At 36.5% G+C, this 11,759-nt stretch overlaps 1 protein-coding gene across 4 annotated transcripts in view; it reads right to left on the reverse strand.

Moving 5' to 3' along the window:
• eml5 (echinoderm microtubule associated protein like 5) overlaps window positions 1-11,154 on the reverse strand; it is a 43,706-nt gene extending 32,552 nt beyond the window's left edge. For 3 of the 4 annotated variants that reach the window (XM_005797698.2, XM_023353090.1, XM_023353089.1), the window contains exons 1-2: window positions 10,624-11,153; window positions 3,012-3,171 (exon numbers count right to left, since the gene is read on the reverse strand). In XM_005797698.2, coding sequence (XP_005797755.1) covers window positions 3,012-3,171; window positions 10,624-10,820 — 357 coding nt within the window. In that variant the 5' untranslated portion in view covers window positions 10,821-11,153. Of the gene's footprint in view, window positions 1-3,011; window positions 3,172-10,623 lie in introns of all 4 variants that reach the window. The other variant, XM_023353091.1, reaches the window with a different exon arrangement.
• Window positions 11,155-11,759: the final 605 nt, after the last annotated feature.

Below are 11,759 nucleotides of genomic sequence, written 5' to 3' on the forward strand. Positions count from 1 at the left end.
TCAATGTTCGGCTATGTACAGAAGTCTCTGGCAAGGCATTTGAAGGGTCTCGGCTTGTATTGTAGCGGTTTGTGCTCATGAGGAGCAGAGATTATATGCAGTGAAACCAATTGGATAGTGGGTTGGTTATGAATCTTCTGCCAATTCATTTGTCCCAACAGCTATTCAAATGATCTGATAGATCATTTCAGCGGTTAATGATTTCCAAATTATAAATTCTGATGTCACATAAAAATTTTTACACATATTTCCCTTGCATCTCCATGGTTTCATCAAAACTATTAAATTCAAGCAATCATAAAAGGAATTAATACTTTTTTAGAGGCCAAAGCAGCAGCCAGACAGCACAGACTGATTGGCGGAGGCGCTTGTTATCAGACAGGCTGTTGATCTCTCACAGCCTGTCTGCTAGCACACAGCAGCTAAGGGGATCAAGGTTAGCATGAGGCAGAGACAAAGAGAGGTTTAGTCACCACCAAAGGGGGTCTAGGTCTAAGCCACCAATTCTTTCCACCTTTTTTCACAACCAATCACTGTAATTTCGTTTCACATCATCCACTGTATAAAATGTGTATGCAGTGAATGATTGTCACTCCTTTTCAGGGATATTGTAGTGCGTGAAGTGAGTTGAAAAGAGGAAGACTTATTTTACAAACAAATTTAAAGCTGAACATCTTCCTCAGTCTGCTTTGAAGCCTCTAGCAAAAGGACAGTGTGGCCCGGGAGCCTTCTGTGTCCTTTGGATTGATTTTGTGAGGTCCCCAACGGCAGTTCAAGACTGATATAAATTTGTCTGGCTGATGTATATGGAAAATTGTTTTTATTTTTTTTAATGAGTGTAAAATTTTTACAGACATAATTTTTTACAATGAAAAATATTAACACAAAGTATTCGACTATTCATAACCAAATTTGCACCTCCCTCCATACAGTATGTTTGCAGTGCCCATTACATGTCTTGCAGCAAACTACAAACTACACTTTTTTTGACTTTCTTTCATCAATGACTTTCTTCTGGACAGCAATGAATGCAGAACAGATCTGAGCATTTTTTCAGTCACAGTAGGTGTTTTTGATTTTGCACCCCCTATTTATCTGTATAGATGGAGATTTTCAAGATCGAACCCCAAACCTATCAGCTACAATTTTACACACACAAATAAATATAATTGCTAAACCTTATGTAAGAAAAAAGCAATGAAGTAAATGGATTTATTTTTTTTTTTTGATTGGGTGATCCTCATTTTTGTTTGAAACATTTGAGAAAGTTAAGCTTTTATACTGGTGACAAATTTCAGCTGTCAAAAACAAAACGATAATCATGTTGGTCAAACTGATTTCCAGCTACCCACTAGGAAGAAATGTTAGAGTCAATGTGGAATATCTATGAAAAATAGGCAATAGAAATGTTCAGTTTTATTGTCAGCCTTAATAAGCATCATCTTAGCCATGTTAGCTCAGATATACAGTATATTTCCTTTCTGGACAAAACCTAGGAATCACAGAGCTATTATCCTGTCCATCCACTAAGGGAAAATCAGAATAGATACACTAATGTTTGAGACATCCTTAATTTATATTAGATTTCAGTGTATTTGATGCAGTTTTATTGACTGTTATGGAATGTGGCGAAAAGGTAGAGCACTCTGTGTCATTTTATTCTTGTTTTTAGTATCTTAGACATTTTTCTGCATTATATGAGGGTACATTAGATGCAGTTTTTTATGTCTGCTTAATTTTTCATGTACAGTAGATATTACCCCCCTTATTTTTTTTTCTACTACTCAGTTTTAGTACCTAATTCTTTTAATGTACTAAAAAGAATTAGTATCTAATTCTGTTTTGGATAATTAGGTACTTAGTACAAAAACATTTCTAACAAATTACATCTTTGAAAATATAGTAAAAATAAGTTCAAAGATTCAACTGAGGTTTCTTGTTATGTTTCAAAGCAACACAGTGGAGATACAAAAAACAATGTATTTCATCTTTCAACCAAAATGTGGGTTAATAGAAGAAGGATATCATTTTACAAAAAATATCTGAAAGGTATGCTGCATATTGTTAGTCAATCACTTTAACTTCGATACCCCTAAATAAATAAACAAATGTTGTTTAATTAGTTCAAACCTGAATTGAATTTTTAGCATAAATACACTGCACATCATCCAGAACAAACCAAAGTATGGTGGTAGCATCATTATGTGGGAATGATTTCTTTCAGCAGGGACAAGGAAGCAGGTAGAAGTAAATAAAGGGGCAATCCTGGAAGGAAACCAGTTAGAAGCTGCAAAAGACATGAGACTGAGGTCGTTACTCTCTATCCACAGGAATAAAGAACCTAAACATACATCCAGAGATAGTTTAGCTCAAAGTGCATTCATGTGTCAGAATGGACCAGTCAAAGTCCAGACCTAAATCTAACTGACTTTAAAAAATGTATGTGCTAATTGCTCATTTTTATCAGTAAAAGGTTTTGACAATACATTATTTCCCTTCCACTTCACAACTGAGTATTACTCTGTGCTGCTCTATTATTACAGTCAGATAAAATGCTTTGCAGTGGTCATCGGTCCATTTGCAAGGTTCTGTAAGTAGCTTAAGAAAACAAACAAACAAAAATGCCTTGACAATGATCAGATCAGTGTAGAAAATGAGCAAAAGTACAGACAAGTATTCACAGCACTTCCCTTTCCCCACATTTTATGTTAAAGTTTTATTCCAAATTGTATTATATTAATTAATTACCTCCTAGCTCAAAAATGTGCACACAAATGCCCCATTATGACAAAGTGGAAATAGGTTTTTGAGTGTTTTGCACATTTATTAAAAATAGAAATCCCAAAAAGCTTTGCTTTTGTCTAACCTGAAGAACTGAACTTTTACGAAATGCAAGAAACTGAACTATTTTGGGGGAAATGAAGAAAAATCCAGGATCACTCCACCACCCAGTACTTCAGGAGATGTCGTCCCTGTGATTCAAATTTGTAGTAATAACTTCCACACTGTACCTGTCCCTCGAGGTCGAAGGCCAGGCAGGCGATGCCATGTGTATGCACATCCTTCAGGATGGACACGGTCTGCACAGTGTAAGAGTCCCACACACAGATGTAAGGCTCCTTGCCAACTTGTCCCGTGGCGACCAGCACGCGCTCCGGATGCAGAGCTAAACTGTAAAGAAGCACAAAAGGGGGAGAGAGAGTTAGCCGCTCCCATTTGCGTGCTTGCATTCGTGTGCCGGGGGGTGTACGAGGGAGTCACCCTGCCAGCACAAACCACTGATTTGAGATGAGCACATTAGGTCTGCACTGGGTCTGAGCATGGAATCACAAGGGCAGCTTGATGAGGTGACATGGTTCAATTAACCCGGTCATGCTCAAATGCACACACAGCCAGGCTTCATTCAAGTCAACAGAGTTTTCACGGAGTTCAGAAAGCAGCACTGGTGAACCTGCAAGATTCATTCTTTTTGGGGTTTTTTTTGGTCAATTTCTTGACGTATCATTCATGTATTTCTCTTTCTTTCCCCCATCTGGGGTTTCCTTGCATCACCAGGCATATGTTTGTAACTCTGTTACATAATCCTTCCCTCCCATATACTCAAACTTCCCCCCTCCGACATGCGTTCCCACTGCGCTGCTGGGAAACAGCCGGCTACATTAAACTGTCAATTCAACCGTCCTTCTTTCCACTCCACCCATCCTGTCAGCAGATCCCCGTCGTGTTCACCTCGCCTGGACTCATGGTACCAAAGAGCCTATTAAAATCAGTTTAAACAGCTGTTCTCCTCAAACTGATCCAAGTTGGGTCTTCGAGAAAATGTAGACTTTGCTTGAGCGAATGCATATGCCTCTTTTGACCACTTCTTCACATTTTCAGTGTGAATCTCTCTTTTTCTGACAGGTGGCACTCCATTTGCAGACAAAAATGGATATAAGTACTGTCATGACAAAGCTGAGGTGGTCCAAACAGGACTGGGCTGAATTTTGTTCCCTCTCATCCCCTTTGATTTCTCCACTTGCTTTGAACCTCCGTCCAACCTGGCACATTCCTCATTTTACTTTTTATGCCTTATATAATCAGAGTGAAAAAGAAGCTAAAAATAGCTGTCAGAGGAAAAGAAAAAAAAAAAATCATTGAAGCATTTTGAGATGCAGATAGACAGAAGAGAAAAACGCTTGATGCAAGCAGGTGCTGCACTGGAAATGCATCCAAACTGAAAAACTTAACAATATTCACTGGTAACTTTGATTTTAATTTAAAATTTCTTAATTTGTGTATCCCACTGTGTTTAAATATGCATAGAATGACAATGTTGCCACACGTAAAACAAGAAGCCTTAGTGACGGCTACAAGATCACTGTTTCGCTTACATTTCTCCGTCTGAAGAGCTTGCTAAATGCCATCACTAATGACTTAGCCTGCAGCGCGTTGCCACGGCTCTTCTGTTTGATATAAGCAACGGCTGCTTGGCTGCCTTCCATCTGCCAAATGTTGTAGCATAAAAGCATCTACATCAAATGCTGCAGCAATTAAACTGAATGTTTTCATGTAAATTCAGGGCCAATAACGAGCCTCGGGAGGCGATTTCTCAAGGTGACAACAAATGTGCAGCACAAGAGGTGAAGAACAACTGAAGCTAGTCATTTTAAGATAAAAGTAATGATGTGTTTCTGGATTTCAAAGATACCAACTTCACAAATAGGTTCTGGTTCCGATAAATTCTCATATTTTGGGCGCAATTTTAAAGAATAATTAAAAAAGAAACTAACAATACAGTACGGTGACCAAGCATCCCTAATTTGATCTAAACTATTACATCAGATGAAAGAAAATGGTCAGAATGTTGTTCATGTTGTGTTCATTTTTGCCCAATTTGTGTCAAGGATTATGTTAAATTAGATATTTTTATAGCAAATCGTAAGTGTCTTAAAACAATCAGAAGTTTAGCATTTGTTCACAGCACTAAGCCATTTTCATAAACTGCACTAAGAGCAGGCGTAAATAAGACCCGTGTGCCACAGTAAGTGCATAAACTGTAAAGGATCCTAACTTGGTAGGACAGATATGCTCTTCAGGGACCAGATTTCCATTCATTATCTCATCTCAAAGCAGTTACATGAGCATAAACATGCTGGTCAATCTTTTAAATATTAAACAAGCCAGACCGCTTAGCATAGTATGATAAGCCACAGATGTACATTTCACAGTTGGATGAGATTCTCAAAAACTAGAAACATCAAATAACCCCATTTCTCACACTTAATCTTTGTTTAAAAAAAACAAACAGGAAGACTCAATCAGAAAATTAGCATTAAAGCTATCAAAATGTAACATTCTGAGAAATTTGAGACACTGTTAGGCCTCATTGTGCCTTAGATGTAAATATTTAGCCTCTGTTCTCATTAATTATGCCTTGTTTAACCTTCACCTGTGATTGTCATCATTGTTTCCACCTGTGACACTTGTGTTTGTCCATGTTCTGACAGACATATTCCCCTGATGTTCTCCTTGCTTAGCACTTATGAGTTAACTTGCTTTAAATGGTCATTTTGAGTTTAGGAAGGATTTTCTTTTTGTAGAATGTGCTCTGGTGTTTAACACTTTGGTTTTGTTGGGTTTCAGAAATTGTTCTTTTCAGTCTTCTGCCTCTGGTGTCCTGCAGGTGGACCCTTAATTCTAACAGCTGCTACACTTCTCTGGATAGAAATGCAGAACAAGGTACAGTAAAGATATAACTATTCTCTTGAACAACCCTGGCATTAGAATTACAGTGTCTTGCAAAACTATTCACACCCATTGTACCTTTTTACATTTTGTCACATCACAACCAAGCATAGGCTAATAACTGTAGTGATTTGGATTTTCTGTGCGTTTATTTAGGTTTCTGTGTTCTGTTGAGTCTCTGTGCTGTCCCGTCTACCCCTTGACTGAGTACAGCTCTTTCTCGTTTCCCCTGATTGTCTCCCTGTGTATTTAAACCCACCTGTGTTCCTTGTTGGGTCCTCGTCTTGTCACGTCAAGTCTGTTGTCAATTGTTTGAACAGTTGTTACCAGTGTTGAGCCATTAACCTTCCACTCATCTGTGCTGCCTGGATTATTTCTCACTCTACAACCTGCCTGGGTCCATCGCATCTTTCTCACCACTCTACAACCGCTATTCATGACACTAAGTGTATAGTTGAAAGTGAAAGGAATATTCTTTTTTGCACGTTTGATGTTTTTGACCATTCTTCTTTGCAAAACAGCTCAAGCTTGGTCAGATTGGATGGAGAATATACTTTAGTAAAAGGTTCAAGTCTTGTGACAGATTTTTAGTTGGATTTCGGTCAGCTCATTGTCTGGATCGTTCTAAAACATACAAAATGTAAATCATTCAGCTGTAGCTCTGGCTCTATGTTTAAAACTGTTGTCCTGCTGAAAGGTGAACTTCCACCTCAAGATCAAAACATTTGGTGCCTATAACAGGTTTTCTACAAGGATAATTATGTATTTAGCTTCCTTTCATCAACTTTGACCAGTTTCCCCATCCATGCTGGAGAAGTACATCCTTACAGCATGATTGTATTATGTTTCACCGCATGGCTGGTGAGGATCTCAGCGTAAAAGAGGGCTGAATAAAAATGCAATTTCTCTTCAGATGTTTTTTATAAACCTCCTTCTTGATCTAGCACATTACATCCCAACAAAATATATTGAAAACTCACCTCTTCACACACTTTATTTGAACAAACTTTATACTAAAACTTTTTGCAAACTTAACATGTTAATTGACTGATCTTTGTAGCTGCATTGACAGCTTCTCTCGTTTTTTCTTTGTAACAAAAGAGTATTTCTGGCTTTTGGTCCACCATAAAGTAGGAGGCAAGCTTTTATTCCTGTGACCATTAAAGCTTCTTGATTGCACTCACATGAATCAGTCAATATTTCTAAAACAGCTGAGAAAATTGTGGCGCTAAAGCCATTAAATATTCATCTAAAGACTAATTGCTCTTTCTACTGTTGCTTGTTTTGAAAATTTGTATTGACCTGATATTAAAGAACAATTCAAGGTTTTGAAGTCACCCAGGCAACCATACTAGCACTGCCCAATCAATAACAATATCTAACTTTGCTGAAAATGTATATTTATTTATATGCCTACTTTAAAAATACCTGATGACTCCATCTGATCAAACATGATTACAAAAGTTTTAATAAAGCTGTTTTGATCTTTATTATTATTATTATTGCAAATGCTTTGAAGTACAGAGTAAGCAGCTTCAAAAAAGAGATAAAATTAAAACTGAAATCTTCACAAACTGTACCCATTAATTGTTGATCAAACAGAAAAGCTTGAACTGACTTAACACCAAAACCTCTATGCTTTTGGTTCGTTTTACATAAATTATATGTTTCTATTGTTTGATACCAGAATGACTAAGACTAGAAGTGAATGAATACATTCTTTTTTTCTTTTGTCAGATTTTTTTTGTCCTCTCTCTATATGCTTCAGCATCTCAAACACTGTTTTATAAATTGGGTTTGGATATCTGGCTGGCCAAATATATTACAGGCCAGCCAGTAATATATTTTTATATTACTGGATACAGTAATTTTATATTACTGGATGCATACTTGCATATAAATGCATCATACTTGGTTATATATTTACCAAATGTTTATTGCATCCCAAGCAGTTCTATGCAGTATTGATACTCCAATGACAATAAACACAAGTTGCTGATTTAGTTGTTTCAGTTTCATTGCAAATTTCATTTTAAACAGTCACCAAGCAATATGTTGAGTTATATTTCTGACAAAGAATCAATGAGCCACAGAAAAAAGAGCTAAATGAAAACCATAAACTCAACAAAAATCCCTCCATCATTTATTTTCAAACTAATAGGACAGTGAACAAACCTGGAAAATACTCTATCTAAATTCTGGACGTCTTATGAAAACATAAAAACCTGAAATTAAAGGCCACTCTAAATCATATTATGACAACCAGAATATATCATAGCTGCACTCTTACAGGATGCCATCTTTCCCATATGAATTACTGTAACATGAGAGCACTTATCTGCAGCTCGTTGCTCTTAGTGGTGTCATGAAAGGTTGTCCACTCCTCTAACATCTCACCTGATTACTTAAGACATATTAATGCGACTACAACCAGGTGATACGTTAATAGAAAACCTGAACTCCTGACCTCAGCTGTGAGGGGATCCAATGTCTATTATATTATGAAAGGAATTCTGTTTGCATAATTTCAGTAACTCCAAATCATTATAAGTTATTATCCCTCATCCAAGGAAAAGACTCTTTTATGATGAAAAAAAGCCCAGCCGAATATTACAACATGTTTAAATGTGAAAATATTTGACTTATCATAGTTACATTTTAACCCTGAAGATTCCTGTAAGGTTGTTTTTTTAATCATTATTTTGGATTTGGTTGTCTTCTTACTTGCTCAAAGGAAGGATGTTTGTTTGCTAAGGCACTTAAATCTTCATCATTCAAGCATAAATGTCTACTGGTATAAGCTCAAGAGATGAGCCAGTGCTGCATCCACAAAGAACAGACATCTAGCTATATAACCTATTTTATAAGATACCTGTCAGGATTTTGTTACTCGCACCCTGTCATTCTGTCATAACACATCTAACTATCCAAAACTATAAAAACTATTCATTTTTTGAAGATGTTTTTGTGTGCATTTTCTCATTTTTAAAGCACTCTTCACAATATGATGTCAACATCTGGACAGAAGTTAAATACTTTCAGAAACAACCAATCAAGACCATTTTAATATGTTGCATTTAAACGACTAGCTCTTTGGAAGCAAAATATGAACAAAATTTGGACTTTTGGTGACAGCGCCTTGCAAAACTTAAACTTAAACTTAAACACTTAAACCTATCAAAAACATGAAATACTATGTAACTGAGAAAGCTATGTATCTATCCTCTTTCTTCCACTTCTACTTTGTGTTAGCAGATTTTTCAAAAAAGAACAAATGTTTAGCATAGGGTCTAAATCTTTGAAACACAAATAGTGAGTTGAAACATCCCAGTGCGGTTTGCAGTGCCTCCTTTTTGTGGCATGTTTGAACTGAAGAACTTGACCGGGCACAGGGCAACTGGCGGTTACTGTCTCTTTATTGTGTGATTAATAATGGAGCACAAGCCCAGCTGACGACCGACACATTTTATAAAGCTTGTCATCTCCAGGCCAACCCCTGCACACACATGTCAACATGATCTCTGAGGTGCTGGAGATAGTTCATTGAAAAAGGACATGCTGCGAGAAAAAAAAAGCATTTAAGCCGCTGCAATAAATATTATATTGAATATCGAATTCATCATCAAAATTATTCTAATTTAAATTAAGCATGCAAGTTTAAAAATGTACATTTTATCCCAAATCTTTTTTATTAACAAATCCTTTGGTTGGGTAGAGGTCACCCCTATAAATGAATGAATATGACACATATTCACACTGAACTGCTGTGTTACTGAAATGTTCTATACAAATAAACAAATTGATTGATAAACATATTTACTTGCTAGAAATCCAATTCCTTCTTGGAGACAGTAAAAGTTGATTTGAATATTTTTTGTTTGTCTATTTGATTTATTGTTTGTTTATATAAACAAGGAGCTAGTCGTTCATGGATAATGTCATGCATGAATGTATTATTTTGTACATTTTCAGGCTCCATTGATTTTTTTTCCTTTTCTCATGTTATGTATTGTTGTATTCGATAGCAAACTGTAACAGTAATTATCCCATTGAGATGATGAAAATCTAGTTAGAGAAATAGTCACTCATTTTTTTATCTACTTATTTATTTTCAGTTTCTTTGATTGAGTGAGTGATTGGTTTGCACATTATTTTTATTTATTTTTCTTGCTTTCTTATTAATTTATTCATACACAATGTGATTTATGGGACACATTGTGTTGAATGTATTTTTTGCATTATTTTTACATTATTTATCAAAGTTCTCCTGATTCAAGAACATTTATTTATTTATTTATTTATTTATTTATTTATTTATTTATTTATTTATTTATTGATACTGGTAAATGGGTAAAGCCCAAACAGGGATACATGCTGTCGTTTTTTACCTTTTTTCCACGATATGCATCTCCATATGCCTGGACGTATCATGACATAAATTAATTTTAGGTATTAAGTGTAATTTTAAATGTGTAAAATTACATGAAATTTGAGTTGTAATTTCACAGACTAATCTGCAATTGAAGGCAAATTATTCACATTCCAGTAAATAATTCGCTTATCGTTGCTCATATTTGAGTTTTTATTGTAATTATGGCATAAGTAGGGATCCAGAACGTTTGGCATATGGAGTGGGAGCAGCGTGATATAAAGTGGCTGATTAAAATAATCTGACCTTAAGCATAAAGCTCAACCTCGCTATACAATTTATGGATATGCTGCTTTCATATCATATTACACCGCACAAGGTGACGCCTGCATCCACAATGTCAACAGCACACTGTCAGAGCACTGACTACCGGGAGTCTGGTGCTGTCCGTGGTGCTGAAGCAAAAAAAAAACCAAACAAACAAGACAAAAACAAAAAAAAAATTAACATGTCTGATTTTACTCTACCTTATTATGTCATCGTTGTGCCCCAAGTAAAATTTCTGCTTGTGCTCCCGGGTGTTGTACACAACTCCCACACCCGCGACGAAATAGACGATTTCCTTGGCGGCGGTGTAGTACAGGTTGTTGCGGCACTGATGTCCCCGGTATCCGTACACCCACTCCAGTCTCAGGTGGCAGTTGGGAGCAGTCCTGTCAGCCATCTCTCCCTCAAAATGTGTCTCTCCGATGCTGTCACGTAGGCTTTCTGATACAGTGTCATTCGCCAAAAAGGATTTATTTTTAAGCCTCCGTGTTACATTAGTTCCGTTGGATTCTAACCAGTCCAGCGGGAGCAGAAATGAGGCATTTTCTCAGGGTTGTGTAAGAATTTAAAAAAAGTCTGGCTGGCTGCTCGGACTAGAGATCTCTGAGAAACAATTTTCTACGTCGCTCTTTTCATTCTGAAAGTCTTCTTGCACTTCTTCTGTCGCGGGCTTTCGCTCCTCTTCGACACAGGTCAAAGCTCCTGTCAAATCCTCCAAAGATGGAGCTGTACTGTATTCCAACAAACCCCGCCCACAGTCCTGACGGCGCAGACGATCAACCAATCACATCCTTTGACTCATCTGCTAGGACAGAAAGAAGGTGGGGACGTTCCCCATCACGACACAACTGATTTTCATCTGTTCTGTTTGATAAAATAAAATAAATACAGGAAATTATTACAACATTTAAAACAAAATTTCTGTTAATTCACTTGCACCATTCAGTATGATAAAGTAAGTGTATCAGCTAAAATTAGCAAAAATGCTAATGTTAGCGTGATTGCTGTCAGTAGCATGTGGGACATCACTAGGATGTTTTCTATAATTGACTTACTCCATTTAGTATACTAAACACGGCTAATAAGTAAAATAAATAGCTAATAGCTTATTTAAGCTAAAATGCTAATGCTAATGAAATCTTGCTGTATTTTGCACAACTGCACTGTGGCACACTTGCTGTACATATATTTACATATACATACTGTATCTACATTTTTTGAATCTTTGCAAGGACTGCTCTAAGTTGCTTTTTATATTGACAGCATGTTATATTTTATTTTTATTTTTATTTTGTCTACAATTGCTACTCAGTGGTGGTTGTTGTGTGTCTTGTCT

Source organism: Xiphophorus maculatus, chromosome 19 (assembly GCF_002775205.1).
Source record: "Xiphophorus maculatus strain JP 163 A chromosome 19, X_maculatus-5.0-male, whole genome shotgun sequence".
Lineage (NCBI taxonomy): Eukaryota > Metazoa > Chordata > Actinopteri > Cyprinodontiformes > Poeciliidae > Xiphophorus > Xiphophorus maculatus.